The sequence below is a fragment of the Podarcis pityusensis genome (genome assembly GCF_964106645.2).
Source record: "Podarcis pityusensis genome assembly, chromosome: 1".
In the NCBI taxonomy this organism is placed as follows: Eukaryota; Metazoa; Chordata; class Lepidosauria; order Squamata; family Lacertidae; genus Podarcis; species Podarcis pityusensis.
Window position 1 is genome coordinate 75,895,356 of NC_138028.1, and position 18,080 is coordinate 75,913,435.

Genomic DNA, 18,080 nt, shown 5'->3' on the forward strand with positions numbered 1-18,080 from the left:
AGGGATAAAGAAGCCCTTTCCCAAGGAACAGCCTTCTTTAAGGGGTCTTTCCCCCCTCCTCTTGGGAGGCATGACTTCTTTGTGCGGTGATCCAGAAAAATGCTGGGTCTGTGTGATTCAGCTGCAACCACCTCTTTCCAAGGGAAACGCACACGCAGCGAAAGCAAGCAGACTAGGCATTTTTCTGCTGTGTTCTTTGGCTGTGTGTGCCTGTTCTGAAGAGTGAGCAGGCGCACTTGACCAAACTAAGCATGATTTGTCCACTGCATGTCAGCTGTTAAGTGGGGGTTAAATCCTACAGTGCAGAATTGTGCCAAATGACACTAGGCAATGGTAAATGTTCTTACACCCAGTGGCTAAACTAGAAACAGAAATCTACAAGTGAATGGCACCGTTTTCTAATTTCAGACACCCTTTCCTCAATATGCTATAGGCTCAACAGTACAGGAATTGCAGAAAGGCCCTGTGACATGTGTCAGGGAGCCATTACAAAGCACACCCTCTTGAGCACCTGGGAGCATCAGACCTCCTTCACATTTTGTTTCCCACAACCAACATGGGTGGTGAACACCAGCACACCCAGGCTGCTGTGCAAAGTGTGAACTGACTCTTAGTAAATTTGCAAGTCATTTCTGAGGGAATATATTTTAAGGAATTCTACAAAGGTTTCATTTGTGTAAGTTGGATCCAGCTGCTAAGTATCTGAAAATCTGACCCAAGGCATTCACTGTGACATTGAAACCAGTAACACCAAGGAAAATGTCAGGATTTAAAAACAAAACAAAACTCCTCATTGGTAGCCATTCTACACTGTAGAGCAATTGTAACAAAACCCCTTTCTGTCCATCGCAATGAGTTGCTTAAAACATAGTAAATTTAGGCCAGCACTGCGTTTCCAATAGTGATCAATTCCTAATGCACTATAAAAGGCACTCATCTCAGTTTACTGGCTGAGGGAGCTGGCGTACAGCTTCCGGGTCATGTGGCCAGCATGACTAGCCGCTTCTGGCGAACCAGAGCAGCGCACGGAAACATCGTTTACCTTCCCACCAGAGCGGTACCTATTTATCTATGAAGCATTAATAAATCACTTTGTTCTCTGTTGTTCACTCCAGCAATTTAAGGTCAAGGAATACAGTGAGCGTGTCTTGTCCTGAACTTCTTGTCCTGAACTTTGAAAAGACCACTACTCTTGTCTTGTTTACATAGTCACTTGAAGCAACGCCTAATTGGCAGACATGGTCACATTTGCTTACAGCATCAAGGAGTAATTCAAAGTCTACATAAAACTGAAAGAAAGACTATCCAGAATCCATATACCTCCTTATTGTCACCAGGATACAAGCCAATGAAAAGAATACTGTGGCTCACTGTAGTAACTCATTTGGGCTGAGCCAAAGGAAGCACAAGGTGATCGGGACAACTCAGAAGTAATAAGCATGGAGGAGCAGCTTATTCTGATCTGTAAGATTCCCTCTGTAAGCTAAATTGGAACAATGGTATTTATATAGGGTAACAACTACAATTTAACACCCTTCAAAACAGTTTGGAAATCATCAGTTAAGTAAGGAAGTCCTGGCTATGCTGACTATACTTCCAAAGATGAAAAAGAATCTAACTGTGGAAGGATGTGTGGATCCAGAATTGGCCTCCAAAGTCACTTACGGACACACCGTTAAGACCGTGCTCATGGAAGACAATCTTACTCAGCCACGAGTGATTGCCAAAGAAGAGAGAAATAGAAGGACACTCACAGCAGGAAACTGCCAATAAAGATAGTTGGATTAGAAAAAATATAACAGGACACCTCTTAGCCATGAAGTGTTCCTTCACAACTGAAATAACAGATGTGCATACCAGCCAACAAGCTCAGCCGTCACTTTTTCCAACTCCTATGCTTCTGGCCGCTTTTTCATTTTAAAAGTGCTGAATAAAGAATTAAAGCGTTTATCTATTCATTTCTCCAAAAGTAGTGAAACTTCCTTAAAAGTGCAAAACTATTCCAACCAGGGGAAGAACTGATGGTGACACTGTGGGGTGGGATGAGGCATCCAATCTGCGCAGTGCATAGCGTGCAGAACTCAGCCCTAGAGAGGAACATGAATGCTTCAAGAGAATACAGGGACCCCAAACCTAACCACTCTATGCCTGCTATATCTGCCTTCTTCCACATTCCACATTTTCCACACTTCTTGTTCTTCCCTCTTTTCTTATTCTCCTTAAGAGAGTATCTTCAGGTGTACTTTCTCCCAGATGCTTTGGGATTTCCACAGAATACAGCATGCTGTATTATTCATGCCTGTTCATTAACTTATAATATTTATTTTTTAAAGGTGGATCTCATTAGTGTCACAATGACGATTATGTCACTATACCTGTGTTCCATGGCAAAGTGACAAAGGCAGCAACCCATGTCTAATAGCTAGCCAATGGCAGCACAATGTCCATTTTACTCTTAGTGCTTCAAGAATCACGAAGTAGATCTTAGGTTTCTATGTAGCTAGAGCAAACAGGAGCAATTCAGCAGAACTGTTTCACATCAATAGCTCTCTGTTGCTGAAGCTCATGGGTGGGAAACCTGGAAGCCTGTAGGTCTGATTTGGCCACTAAGGCCATCCTCATCCCAACGCACCCACCTGTTACTCACCTGATGTCGCATGAGAGCCACGGCTGCTAAGCAACTATTGGGAACCTTAGGGTGTGCTTCCATTGTTCCTTTGCAAGTGCAGCCTGTATCGAGTCCAGTTTAAATTTTGCAACGGTGTCATATGTCATCAGGTGATTGACAGCTGCATAGCTCTGCCCATCTGACAAATGTGGTTGGTGCACTGGGCATAACTAGATCGCGCCTGCCACCTGAAAATGGATCCTCACAACTGCTGAAGTCAATTGGTGATTGCTCTGGGTTGGTGCACCATGCTTGTGCTAGCTGCTGATTTCTTCCACAAATGGCTGCTCTAGGTTGTGCCCTTTGAGCAGAAGCTGCAGTTCTGTACACTAGCACGGCAGCAGCAGCAGCAGCAGTAGCAGCAAGGGTCACTGTCTCCTGGCCTTGCTCCTGTGCCTCTAACAGGAGCCTGCCAGTGTCATGCAGAAATTTAGCAGCTGAAATATTTGCTGGCATGGAGGTAAGTGTTGTGGAAAGCTTTGCCTTCTTTATTTCTGCCGTAAAAGAAACAGGAGCAGGGCTAGGGAGTGGCAGGGCGATGAGTGGCAACCCCAGTAGCAGAGTTGGGTAGTGCTGTGTAAAACTGTGGCTTCTGTTGGGATGAGTGAATCAGAGAGCCACATGCCCTTGTCTTCATTCTGACTGATCAGTTTGAATTATTATGGGGTTTTAGTGCTGCATTTCTGCATGGTGGTGGAGCGTTCCACTTGGTGATTACTTACACAAATTCTGAATGTTACCCTTTGCTAAACAGATGACTGCTTCACCCCAATTCTGTGCCTCTGAAAGAATCCCCATGGCTCCTTTATGGGCAGGGAGCAATTCTCTCAAGTTATCCTAGGCAAGTCACTTCACAATGGGGCAGGCAGAAGCTGAGCCTCATTGGCTGAGTCTCTTTGCAAGGGAGGGAGGGGTCACTCCCTGGTCCCCACTTTTTCAGGAGAGGGAGGGGGCTTGGGGAGGGGGCTTCTTCCCACCCTCCACCAGCCCACTCGCCTGTTCTCATGATGGCAGGCCGTTGTGACTCTTGGACAGGCTAGCTGGGGCTGGGCCAAACTGCAGCACACTCATTTGCCACATACTATTGGGGGTCCCTGCTTGCTTCTTGTTTCTGTATAAGGCGGACATGTGAGGTGAATCCCCACTTTGGAAAACAGGTACTGGAGCATTCATTGGGTATCTGCCACAGCAATAATTAAGGACAGAAACTGAAGGCCTCCCTGTCCAGTGGCCAACTGGCCATATCAATTTTCTCTGTTGGCTCTCCCTGACAAAAGAGCACCTTCTGTCCTTCTGAGCACCCTAACTTAAGAAGGATATTGACAAGCTGGAAGGTATGCAGAGGAAAGCAACCAAGATTACGTACAACAGAAAAATGGTATGCAGCCCAATCCAGATCGGGGCCAGCTACTTTCTTTCTAAAAACAAAGGAGGTTGACTTAAGCATGCTTGTGTTAAAACACTTGATTAATGTCATCTGTAGTTGGGTCCTCAGTCTCTGTTCTGAGTTGCCATATTCTATTTTTGGAAAGAACTATAGAAAGAAAGGAGATAATTTTGGTGATAGAGGAGTAGAGAGAACAGGGATTAAGTATGAGTCTCTCAAGCCAAGGAGGATGAGCTGTTCAGTGGAAATTTGTTCACTTTACAGTTGTAGGCCTCACAGTTTGTTTCCATCAAAAGCAAAACAGTGAGTTGGGCTGCAGTTAAGCTTATTTACAGTAGCTAAGGATGCAACCACCGGATGAGATATTTCATTTGTAGTGGGAGCAAGAGAGGAATTTCCCTAGGAACAGTGGGGTGAGACTGATGGAATGAAGGCAGAACCTTGTTGTCCTCTTTTCAGCATGAGCTGGGGGTGGGAGGGGGGAGCCAGGCAGTAGCACAGCAGAGAGGCAAGTTATACGGCTGCAGAACAGAGAAAGGTTGATTTGAAAGTGAAGTCAGAGTAAAGGCTTAAAAGCATGTATAACATCACCAGACATCTTTTTTGGGGGGTGGGGTGGGGTGGAAGAGGTAGTGTGAGAACAGGAATTTGCAAGACTGTGGAACCACGGATGCAGTGGTTGTGCAACATGGCAGGTCTGCGCACACGTGGAGGAAAAAACTGAGTGATGTGTGTGTTCAAAAGGCAAGCAAGAGGTAAAGTGGGTGGTCATAAAGAGTGTCCAGAAAAGGGAGAAGGGAAAGGGTAGTCAGGTAGTCAGGTTGTTCAGTGGAGGCTGGGGGCTGGTGGGGGGGAGAGGAGGTGGAAGGGAAGTTCTTACCACATTTGGAAAGTCTCCCAGTCATCAACTCCATACAGTTAGTGGTGTCTAGATCGTAAGAGTGGAAAGAGGAAGGAGGGAAAACAATATAAAAAATCGTTTCCAGATCTCTTCGTAGAAGGCAGTAATGTAGCAATTTTTTTTCCTGGAGCAGAAACTATATATGGGATTGGCATTTCTACACTTAGTTGAGAGTCTTCCTAAACTCATGATAGAAGGTTGTTGTTGTTTTTTGAATCAATCATGTAACACAGAGCAAACACTTTCTCCTCCCTATCGCTGCCGTATATTTAATATATGTGTTACAATGAATGTCCAAGATTTGGTGACTTTTACATCCTGGCTACCTCAGACAAATTTTGTGAAAAATATCAAAAAATCTAAAGGCCCACAAGTGAATTCTGAGAGCTAATCAAATGTCAGCATTTACTTGGGTATGTCTGAAAGATGAGGGAAATACAACAAATGACAACTAGGACTGGCTTCATTCCCACATGAATGCTGACATTTGCCAAATTTCATACATTCACTGTAAAACCTACAGAAAGAAAAATAAAATACTTTGCAACATAGAAATCCCTGGAAAAGGCTGTTCAGCTAGATCAAATGTGTGAGTCCATTATGATGACTCATAGCACTATGAACATCATTGTCACTAAAATAAAAGCAAAGTGTTATTCTACATGTACTCAAGATGCCAAGCTATCTTCTCTCACTACTACCTCATCCACCTCGGGAGCTATAAATGCTATGATATCTTGGGCTTCTCCAGACAACTTATTTTATCCCTTAAAACATTCATAGCCTGCTTCTTCTAAGAGTTTATGGCAGCTAGTAAAATGGAAAGAATTACAAAAGAGTGAAAAAAAGTATATTTATTTATTTAAAACTACCTCCAAAAAGTTCTTCCTATTGCTAGCAATAAAGTAATGCAGTTTCCACTTGGCGCCAGCAGTAATAATAGCATCCCCCATGAAAAGGGTTGGGGCTATCCCTCTTTCAAAGGAGGGGGCAGTAATTCCCCTACTTGCAGAGCTGTGTTTTGGGAGAAGGGATTACAGTGGAACCTAGGTTGTCAAACGTAATTCGTTCCAGAAGACTGTTCAACTTCCGAAATGTTTGACAACAGAGGCGCAATTGCTGGTCGGCAAATTCCTTTGAAAAAATGGAGAAATGTGCCTTGGAAGCCATTCGACTTCCGAGGCGCTTTCGAAAACAGAAGCATTCACTTCCAGGTTGTCGGTGTTCGGGTTCCGAATTGTTTGGCTTCTGAAGCGTTCGACAACCGAGGGTCTACTGTACTTCAAAAATGAGACACATTCAGGATGGCAGCCATAAGGGGTGGGTCAGGGCAAGAATATGTTTTGACAGTAACAGCACAAGTTTGGGGCTTGTGAAAAGTAACGACTCCAGGAGCAGCCCATTCCGTTTTGGCGCCTGAGGCGAAAAGGGAAGTTTCCATTTCCCCCTCTCCCAACGCTAAAGCCAGAGTTTTGCTGCTGCCGATTCTCTTTAGTTCTCTAGGGAAGGCAAGAGGTACCTGGGGAACTCTGTTTGCTGGAGAAGTAAGAAGTGGCAGTAGCAAGAGCTCTTCCTGGCAGAATCCTGCTGCCTGAGGCAATTGCCTTGGCGAGCCTAATCATAACGCTGGCTAGGCTTGACTCACAAAGGAAGCAGTTGGTGGTAGGCCCAACTCAAGGTTTTTGGCTGCCACCCCCATGTGTCTTATCTTATGCTGAGCAACATAACGACAGAGCATCTTAAGGCAGCTTCTGCACTAGGGCTCTTTAACGCTGCTCAGACATTGCTCTCCTGTGATGAGCCTGAAGCAAAAAGAAACAGTGGCTCTGCAATATAGCACCATATATTGCCTGTAACCACGATGGCAGTGTCCATCTCCATGGGCAAGGAGGGCATGGGCATGTTAACCTAGCAGCAAGTTCCATACAGCCATGTTTCTGCTTCTTGTGGCTAATGGCCCTTTAATTAGGTCCTTCCTCCTTTGTCTCATTGCTATTAAAACAACGCCAGAGCAATCCTATGCATATCTACTCAGAAGCATGTCCCAATGAATTCAGTTGGGATGGCAGCCCTCAGAGACATTCCAGCACTTCCTCCTTTGCAAAGTGGGAAACACATTGCTAGCAAAGATGGCTAAAGATAGACGTTCTCTAAAAGGGGTTAGGTTGTATAAATGTTAGGGTAGAACAGCAAAGCAAAAGGATAGGTATGCACCAAACAATCCAGCAGGAAGGGATCTTGGAAAAGAGAGGCAGGTCTAGGGTGACTGTAGATAAGGGAGCATGATCAGAAATAGCAATGTGAGGAAGGGTTCAGCAGAGTTGAGAATCTGACTGAGAAAGGGCAGCCACCTCTTCCTGCAGAGGCCTTGCACAAGGTGAGAATGTTACAGAAAACAAGGAAAACTAGTTATTTAAAAAGTGAAAGGAGAACCTGGAAAGAGTGCATCCATGGGACAAAGATGAAAGACAAGGCTATCAATGGCCACCAAGTCATGATGGCTCTATATACTGTCTTCATTTGCTGGGGAACAACAGAAGAGGGCCACTGAACTCGTGTCCTGCTTTTGGGCTTCCCAGGGGCATCTGGCTGGCCACTGTGGGAAACAGAGTGCTGGAACAGATAGGCCTTGGACAGGGCTCCTCTTATTTACAAGCCGTTGAAATAATTCCCATGCATGGATGGATGTTTTATTTATTTATATATATAGGGGGGGGGGGGCTACTGTGATTAACAAGTAACCTGTGTGCTGGCTTCTGTCTCCATCAGTTGTTCTAAGAAAAGTGGAGCTGTTTCCAAGGTGGGAGTTATAGAGCTTTGAGGATGGAATGCTCAGAAGGGTTTTATTTATGATGCTGGTGGGTCTTATACTCCAGGTTGAGGCCATGCGGTGTTAAGTGTCCCAGTGTGTACATCCTTGTATTTTCCCTCTTTGCTAACACTTCTGGATCTGTTAGCATATCTATAGCAATTATTGAAAAGTCTGACAGGTTCTCAGGACTGAAATGTTTAGCAACTGGCTTCACCCCCTTTTTTGGTTTCTAAAACATGTTGGTTGTAGTTTTTATTATGTTCTGGATATGACATCCCTTTTTTGCAGTCAATTATATGGATTATAATTATATATGGATTATATTATATGGATTATAATTATATGGACCTAATGGTCAGGGGTCCCTTTACTTTTACCTATATGGATTATATTGCAAGATTTGCTGGTGATGTTCTGTTTTGACAAAAAAAGGTGGAGAAATCCATAATGGCTATCTTGAAAAAAGCTTCATTTAATTTTACCAGAGCAGCTGATGAAGGCAGAAGCTGACACACTTTGCTACATAAATAAAGCTCTTTTTGTTAATAAAAATATTATTTTAGTGATTAACTAAATCCTAAAAGGAATCCAGAACTGGCTTGTATGAAGTACTATTTGACACCCCTCCCCCCGTGTGTGTACACATACACAAAACTGGGCATCCATGCAATTTTTTGGTGAAGATTTCCGTCAACTGGAGCTCTCCAATAACCCAGCCATATACCAGACCTGGTCTGCATATGCAGCAGAACGCTGAGTAGGTGGAATAAACTGTGTCTCTTTGGACTGCAGATATGAAATACCATGTCTGAATGCTCTTCTGTGTGAAAATTCTCTACAAACGGGAAACTAGAGCATTGTGGAGACAGTTTCAGTCCACCTTTCTGTTGTGCAAGTCTCCTACTTATAGAGTCTCTTATTGTTGTTTAAACACAGAGAATTATTACCAAAAAAATAACCCCCCACCAGTAGCTCGTAGTGATAAAGTATGTTCTGCAATTTCAACACGCATATCATCTCCTCCTCATTTTCTCAATGAATGGCAGCTTTATTTCACAAACACAGATGCTGGAAACTGCACTCCTATTCAGAGATCGTTGCATTTCATAAATAAACAATGATTTCTACTAAAGCTTCTGTGTAAAAAGTTCAGCAAGATTCACATCAAGACCTACCAAAGAATAAAGCACTACAATTATGCAGGCCTCCCCTTCATCCCACAGGACATTTAAAACAGCTTATCAAAATAATAAGCGTTTAAGTTTGCATAAATACATAAAGATGAGATGAAGGAACTGTGTGGGACCTACTTTAAATACATCGGTTTCTGATGCTTATCTGATTCTGAAAATAAAGTCAGCAGGTTGCAACCCAGAAATCCCAACCTTTCCTTAATATTAACAATGCAGGAAGTGTAGTAAGCACAAAATGTCCCACTGCATTGTTAACGGTTATGTATAGCCTATTGCTGGAAGCTGGAACTTGCAACAATGGCTGAAAAGTTTAGGAACCACCACAGACATAAAACAGGGCAGGGGGAAAGCAGAGAATTCACTGCTCAGATGAAACAATGGATTATTTTAATACTGCCATTTATGGAAAGGGATACACAGACAGTTAACTCCTTCCCAGAGGAGGTGTCTGCTAGAGGAAAGCAATCAGTCCTGATAACAGAACTGGTATCATATGGAAATAATCACTATTCATTCTCAGAAACATCATTTCTTACTAATGGCTATAGATTTGTTCTGTGGAACAAAAAGAATGCACAAAATTGAGACATGGGCAAAAGTGTGGTACTTTTTTTTTTCTATCTACCCAGGCAGGATTCTCTTTTCATTCAATAAGGACTTCTTGGCAGAGTGAATATCCATGGAGATGGTATTCTCTTTTCACTCTGAAGATCATGGAGCTTCCAGAATTCAGGTGCATGAATGAAAGTGTGTACCTAAGGCTGCCTGATCAGTGATCATTTCAAGGAAGAAATCTCCAGTGGCTCAGGGAACACAGCGCTGAAGTGCTTTGGTGCTGAGTGGCATTTTAGTGGTGCACTTAGCTTTCACCTGTGCACTGAGCTTGTTCCAGTTTGCATTAGATCAAAAGTAATAAGCAGAGCGAGTCCCAAGAAGCAGAAATGAGAATGAGAATGGAAGAAACTAACTGGGATGCGCAGGTGTGACACAGGAACGCACCACTGAAATGAGATACACGCACAGACAAGGAAACAACGCGATGTCTATTAATATTGGTGTGAGCTTGCAAAGAATGAGAGACAACAGAAAACAGTCCTGTTCTGAAACCCAGGCAAACCAGTTTAATGGGCCGGCCCACAGCTCAGCAGACCAAGCAGGGTCCGGAGATGTAGCAAGCATCACCTCCACGAAGTCACAAGTCCTTGCTGGCAGTGATGGAGCTGGAGACACGTTCAGGGTTGGGGTCACCTAGCTGCAAGGTACATCTGTTGCAATATACTGTATCATCCCTCTCCCTCTCGCAGTACATACAGTATATGTTTGTGCACAGAGAGGCCTCCAGTCACTCACCTGTAATGGCACCTGACCTGGAAGGTGGGGAACACTGCTTTGCTAGAGCAGGTGAGCTCTCTGAACTTCTCCAGAGGCTAGAATCAGTTACAAATGCTTTGCACTTTAATCTGTGAGTTACAGATTAAATGAACATTGATTTCGACTGAGGCTGCTTTTGAAGTAAGCAACTGTTCCTCACAGAATGCAGCTTGATTTGGTGTTACCCAGGCTGCAAAGACATTATGCTAAGCTGAATGGCCCCTCATGATTCTATGATCTCCTGGGTGCCAGGGGACAAGAAGGTGGCTTTTGTGTTGGAAGGAGAGCAGCATTCCTTCCCATGCCCATTCAAGGCTCACCTGGCAGTCATCTGGGAACAATTCTTCATTAATTCTATTCCATTTTAAAACAGTGCCATTTGGTGCCAACTTCCCAATAATTCCTATCCCATTTCAAAATTTCCTATCCCATTTCAAACGAGCATTATTTTGGTGATATTTTTGCTTCCCTGTTTTCTCAACCACAGCCTGGACATCCATATAATTTTTAAATCACAGCCACATACGAAATAAATGTTTCTTGTCAAGAATTCCATCCAGTCACAGGTTTATTTTAGTCTGAATTCACAGAAAGTGGAGGCTGTTTAATAAGTCACTATGAGTAAATGCTACACATGGGAAGTTTGTTCTCTGTTGTTATTGTTGTTAGCCTCAAAAAGATGCTAACCTTATTGAACTCTTCTAAAAGCATGAAGAGCTGGGGCTAATGAGGACAAAGGCAACTTTCTTCCCATGTGGCTACAACCACTGCATGATGAATTTATATAAGAAGCAGTCATCCTGCAGTGCTGAGTCTTGGAATCTACCCTGATGCTCCCTTTGCTTATTAATTTGAAACTCCTTGTTTCCTATCCTAGACCAGCCAGACATCTGCAGATGCAAAGTAAGTGACAGCAGTCTGTCTGACCAGATTCAAATTATATTGATCAGTTTTAGACATCTAGTAATTCTTTCCCAATCCTTGCTCTCAGTTGTGAAAGGCTGCCCATCTCCTCCCGTTGATATATTTCTCACATGCTTGTCATCACAAGGGTGGCTTTAAAGGGTGAGATTAGCTACCACTGGCATAGAGAGAAATTGGACTTTGGGTCTATGTACCTCATGTTTTGTTCTGTTTTTCCCATACACTTTACAACAGACAAACGTTTCCTGTAGTGTTGCAGAGTTGTTGTTGTTTGCTTGGAAGAAGCTAAATTCACTTATCCTAGTGACCTTCACGAGGTGAAGCAGTGAAGATCAGGGCTTGTGGAAGGCTAGAGAGGTAGTAGGGGAATTGCTAAATGAAGAGATTGCCAGTAGATAAATGTTCATCCCATTCATGAAAGGGCTAAAGGGTAATAAAAAATTATTTCCTCGTGGAGTGTGGCATAAAACAGGCGAGATATTTCTGCCATTGCTCAGCCATTTCCACTTCATTAAAGTGAGCAGATAAAATGGCATGTGGCTTCTTCAGAGTAAGTGACTTTCCAAAAATCAGTCTTGCTCTAAACTTCCAATAATTCCCACTTGCTAGCAAAAGTCACTTCCTCCCCAGGAGCTAACTCAGGCCATTGTTTCTTTTAAAAAATGGTTTGTAGAGGACTCTTTCATCAGATACATTTTGAGGCATGTCCATGATTTTGGGGTGGGGGGGGATTTTTGGAATTAAACAAACTGCTGATGACACTTCCTGTGAAAAGGGGGACAAATGGCTCTTGGGGCAGGGCAGGGCAGGGCAGTTCACGTGGAGGTGGGGGGGATGCATTTAGGAAATGGGAATTGGTGCAAGGCAGGTGGGAGTGGAGCAAATGGCAAGGGAGAGATGTGCAGAGGAGTCTTACTGTTTGTGCTGAATGAAACTAGTTTTCTAGGTGCAACTTGAGGGCTATGCTGATAGGTGCTTCCAATTCATGTCCTTGCCTGAAGCAAAGCACTGAGCTGTGGAAGCTACTTACCTGATAACTGCTGCACTGAAGGCTGGTCATGTGTGCTTAACAACTGTGCCTGAATGGTTTCTACTACCCTCTTAAAGCGACGGCTTGGACCTGTGAAAAGACACATCGGACTGTGAGTTGTGGAAGAACTGAACACTGTTGTGGAAGGGAGAGTGTAGGAAGAGAGCACATTTCCATTAACTTTTCTGCTCAGTATTAGATTTCATCTGAAAGCTTCTCATCCTTATGTTTACAAATATGTCCAATTCCCTTCTGTTAATTATTTCTTCTCCTTTATATTCCCCCCATGCCACCATTTTGCTGCTCCTCTGCCAGCCCCTCTGGCTTCTCTCTCTCACTCCTGCCTCTGGGCTTCCAGCCATGCTGCTCCCTATGCTCAGAATAGACCCCACCTCTCTGTTCAGCAAATAATTTCATTTTTCTCTCCCAAGTCCTTATCTCAAGACTCACTTATGCAACAAAGTTTTTTTCAGAACCAGCTACCAGAGGCTCACTTTACCTGCTCCTCCATTACTAATTTAGTCTCTCTTTCTTGATCCCCATGACTTTCTATCAATCCTTGAGCTTTCTTCTATCTTGCCTAGTTAATGAAAATGGCAAATCCTCTAGAAAGGAATGGTGTCACTTTTATGTTCTGTACAGCATGCACCTAAGGACCTTGTTCCAGCTCTATGAAAGTTTAATATTAGTAGCAGTAGGTTATGCCTATCACATTCTTAATAAAGCTTTATGAAGACACACTTCCCTCTGAAACTTACTAGACCTTCCAGCTCCCTTGCAACATCTGTAGATCTCATTATATTATACTTAACTACCTAGTTCGTATACCCCTGGTACCTCTACTATTTCTCCCCAACATGGCCAGCAAAAAAACACTGTTCCTTGTTTGCTTGTTTGTATTTTTAAAAAAACACTGCTTAGTCTCCAGGATTTTGTGTAACCCAAATCTCCAAAGCAAAGTAGAACTATATGTAATCTAAATAACCATCCATTTCCAAAGCTTTTGCCTTTTTTTAAAGCACTCCAGAACAGCTGGTGTCCCATGCAGCTAAACACAGTCAGTATGACTAAAGAGGGTGGAGTGGTAAACTCAACCCACCTCAATTTGAGTACTGCTAGTCATGTAATGTGGCTTACCAAGTGTTTGACAGGCCTACCATTTTATTTTTTTTAGTCTCAGGCAGGCAACAAAAGCAGATTTACTGAGTCCGTGTTGGACTGCCATACCTGAATGATGGACAATGTTCATCCGCGCAAGCCACAAGCTACACGTACCTGCTCTACTAGGCTAAATGCCCCAAATAACATCTTAAGGGCACCAATTTTGAAAGCTCTCTTCCAGAATTCTGAAGACTAGTTTGACTGCTAAAATGTTTCCTTTTGAAGCTGCCTCAAACACAAACAAATCCAGAGAGGCAGCTGTGTTAATCTGTTGCAGTGAAAACAACAGAAAGTTTTGTGGCACTTTTAAAGACCAATGAATGATATATTTGATCGTCAACCCTACACAAGAAAAGAAATACAAACTATGTAAATCACTGTGTGTGATAAGTGCATTTCACAGCATGTATATCTGACATTCACACACAAGGAAAACATAAGCTGTGTATCTGAAGAAGTGTGCATGCACACGAAAGCTTATACCAAGAACTAACTTAGTTGGTCTTTAAGGTGCTACAGGAAAGAATTTTTTACTTCGACTATGGCAGACCAACACGGCTACCCATCTGTAACATAAGCTGTGTTAGTAAGCTACAACTGTTAGCAGTATAATTATGCACATGCATGGCAAAAAAGTGTGATGTGCAATTTTCCACACATGATGACCAGCAACTTGGATGGCTTTAAGAGAGGATTAGACATGTCCATAAAAGATAACACTATCAATGGCTATTAGCCACAATGCCTATGTTCTGACTCTACTGTCTGAGACAGTCTGTGAATGCCACTTGTTGGGAATCACAACTGGGGAGGCTGTGGTTGCACCCAGGGGTCCTGATCCAGCAGGGATTTTCTTACAACAATTTAGACACCATTTGAACACTTCCACATACATGCAAACTGCTGCTGCGTGTTGAAGAAATTAACTACAATTAAGGCAGCCCTCGCTATTTTGTCTGTGCTCCTCCTCCTCCTCCTCCATGCAGACAGCAAGCTTGTGACAATTACCTGATAAAAGTGTGAAAGTGACTGAGTAGATCCCGTTCTCTTTCTGGGCCTCCCCACCTTCTGTGTATGTTATGTCCACTTGGAACTTCACTGGCTTCTGAAAGACAGCAGGGCCCCCTGTGGATTTGTACTCTGCGCGGAAGCTTGTCTGTGAGATGACGCTGTGACTGAGGCTGGGGATCTAGTAGGAAACAACAACATGAAGAACAAATGGTACTACCACTCTAAAACCAGTGGCAACACACCAACTTAAAAAGCATCAAAATCTGAATGGGAAAGACTGCTGTTTTGTGGGACTGCCCTTTCTTTAAGAATGAAGGAGCATTCCAGTCTGATCTGCAGCAATAAAAAATGAACTTCAATAAGATCTCATCAGCTAGCCATTTATTAAAAATTGTTAAATGCCCAAACTCCTGGCTCCGAGAACTGCTCACACACAGCATCTCCGCCTTACCAGGATTCAATTTCAGTTTACTGGCTCTGATCTAGTCCACCACTGTGTCTAGGCACCAGTCTGGAACACCCATGGCTTCTCTTGATTCAGATGTTACAGAGAAACAGAGCAAGGTGACATTTGCACATTGTTGACACCACACTCCAAATCTCCTAATGATTGCCTCCAGAATCTTTCATATGGATGTTAAGCAGCACTGGGGGCAAAATAGTCTCCCAAGGCATTCAAGAACAAAGTTTACAGAGTGCAGGCACATAGTCATTCTGTGCTCTTCTCTGGACCAGCCCTGCAGATTTGAGTGGGACCACGGTAAAACACTGTCGCGTGGGTTTGTGGGAGTATTGCACAAGTCATAGCTGTCAACTTTTTCCTTTTTTTAAGGGAAATCCTATTTGGAATAAGGGAATTTCCCTTTAAAAAAAGGAAAATGTTGACAGCTATCGCACAAGTGTCAAAATGTATAGGAAGCATTCTTGGACTGATAATGTGGAAAGGAGAAGAAGAAAAATTTTGAAGTTATTAATATAGTGTTGAAAGCACTTTGCACACATTATCTTCATGCACCTTAGAACAAACCTGCAACTCTTATTACCTCCATATTACAGGTTTGGGGAGGGCTGTGAGGAAGCAGTTTGACTTTGGTCCCCAATGAGCTGAGATTTGAATCAGCACTGTGTTGCTCATGCTGTTAGCTACTCTGCCACACTAGCTCCCAATAATTATTTGGGGCTGTAATCTTATACACTTTTATCTGGGTATATCCTATTGTTATCCAACTTAAACCATACTCAGATACACCAAAATCAATAGACTTGAGTTACTTATGCCCATTTATTTCAACAGGTCATCTCTGAGTATGACTAACATTAGATTTCACCCAATGCCAACTTCTGAGTAGATCTATACAGAGTTGCACTCTGAGGGACTTAAAACTGGCAAAGATCATTTGAGATTTTTGCTCTTACACATACGACTGTATCACACTCCACTTTAAAAGAAGCCCCAAAGATTAACTGTTTCAGTGAGAGTTCCAGAACATGTCTTGAGATTGTCTTCTCCCAAGGGCAGAGTTTGCTTTGGCCCCCAGAAAAGGGCAAGAAATAAGCTACTAGATGGGAATGTAAAGGAATCACCCTGTTATGTATAGCCACAGTGATTTTATGTGCAATTTTACTTGGAGTATGGCTGGATTTATACACCATGCTCTGGGGAACCTGAAAAATATGCCTAAGATGTTAATCTTTTTAAAATCTTATTTCTCAGGGAAGTTCTGCTAAGAAAGCCAGCTCTGAGTCTGGCATATATGAGTGAGAAATGAATACATAAAAAAGAAAATGAGTAACGGTGAGGGAAAGATGGTGTAATTGAAGAACAAAGAGGCAAAGGTCACTTATACACTAGCCATTTAATATGGAGCAGACATAATCTCTTCACTCAGTTTTTACAGAGAATTTAGATGACAGCATTTCCAACTCAATGTACTCCAGAATTCTTCATATTGTCCTCCCACCTTTTTCAGATGTGAGCTGTGATTTTTAAAAATAGCTTGTATTTTTTAAAATAAAAAAATAAAGATTACATTTAGTCAGTACATGCTATATAGCCATAGTAACAATAAAAAACATTACATCAATGGAAAGAAGCTTTCCTACCACTGTATATTCTCCTGCATTCTAGTACTATAAAGCACCCCTACTCATTTTGTTAAAATGCAATTCAGAATGGCATTGAGCCTTCTTGGGGCTACTGTCTCTTTAATTTCCCTCCATTCTTTGTTTTAAAGTGACTTCTGCTTCTGGCTCTTACATTAGTCAGTTCCTGTTCCTTGTGTGGTTGGTGATAATTACTAGTTTTGTCTTTGCAATCAAAGCAAATGTTAATTCTATTATCACAATTACATGGTTAAGGTAATAAAAAATAAAATTTCTAAAAAGCAATTACTCCAGCTGAAAAGAAACCCAAAATAAAACCGCCTCCCACAGATAACAGGAACTGATTAGTCAATAACCAAGAAACATTGTGGCCACAGGAGAGAACAGAAAGAAATTTTAGTTTTAAAGGGCACTAGTGTGGAATGTGTCTGGAACTGCAGGCTGAGGAACCACAGCTCATCAAGTTTCACTTGTGTGTTTATGTTTATGTCCGTACTTACCGAGAGGAATGCATGGACTATGTCAGCCTTGATAGAACTCAGCGGTTTGTCCTTAATAACCACAAAGATCTGTTCTTCTTTCTCTAGGTTGATAAAGTTACCAAACCAGGATTTTTTGGCAAGCCTGACCAATCCAGGAGGGAGAGAAAGAAAAGGCGAAAAAACAGAAAGCAAAGAGAAGATTTAGAGAAGAAAAGCACAGGCAATTATAATACACAGCCAACTAGGCCTTAGCTACGCTGTGTGTAATGGTATAAGTCAAGAGAGTCATATTTGCTCAGAGACAGAAAGCACCCCAGTGATGCATTTGGCTTTACTACAACAGTATGTACAGTTGGAAACAGAAGACTAGGTACTGTCAAGTAAACCTAGAAGGGCAGAGGCACTAATGGATACAACCGTGAAACAGCTTTACAAGATACAGCAGGGAGCTGAATAAGGAGGACATTGGTAGGACTCTTTGTGTGTGCCACTGATATGCACACATGCTGTCCATGCACACCCTGCTTTCTGTAAGCACTCTGCACATGAATGGAATGTGTTCTCCGGCACCCTAAAAATCCAGCGTGCACTGTGCTCATTGACAGCCTCCTGGAAACTCATTACAATGTCTAGTCCTGAGGTTATTTAATCTATAGTAATATCACACATTTAAGAGAGAAATGTTTTACACTCTTAGCTTTTGAAAGCAAGCTGGCTTTAAAAAAAAAGAAAAAGCATCTACATCTGCCTGCCTGCCTAACAGAGGAAAAGAAAACAATCACAATTTGGCAAATCTCTCCCAGTTCCTCTGTTAAAACTGGGTTGGGAAAGCACAACTCTCTGAAATATTAATAAGCAGCTATAGCTGACCATAAGCCAAAGATTAGCATGGGGAACAGTAAAGAGAAAGGGCCACTCATTTAAGTAGGCTATTAAGAAGCCTAAGCTTTTGTCTTCCTCAAACACACCAGAATGACTCTGTAGGCCTCAGAACAATTATGCTGTCTGTTCCTTGCACATTAAAAGCCTTTGCTGAT

General features: G+C 42.6%; 1 protein-coding gene across 16 annotated transcripts in view; it reads right to left on the reverse strand.

Moving 5' to 3' along the window:
* BRSK2 (BR serine/threonine kinase 2) overlaps positions 1 to 18,080 on the reverse strand; it is a 395,119-nt gene that overhangs the window by 11,546 nt on the left and 365,493 nt on the right. For 9 of the 16 annotated variants that reach the window (XM_080998644.1, XM_080998647.1, XM_080998649.1 and 6 more), the window contains 3 exons: positions 17,062 to 17,185; positions 14,456 to 14,636; positions 12,287 to 12,376 (listed from right to left, as the gene is read on the reverse strand). In XM_080998644.1, coding sequence (XP_080854770.1) covers positions 12,287 to 12,376; positions 14,456 to 14,636; positions 17,062 to 17,185 — 395 coding nt within the window. Of the gene's footprint in view, positions 1 to 4,935; positions 4,984 to 12,286; positions 12,377 to 14,455; positions 14,637 to 17,061; positions 17,186 to 18,080 lie in introns of all 16 variants that reach the window. The other 7 variants (XM_080998638.1, XM_080998650.1, XM_080998651.1 and 4 more) reach the window with 1 other exon arrangement.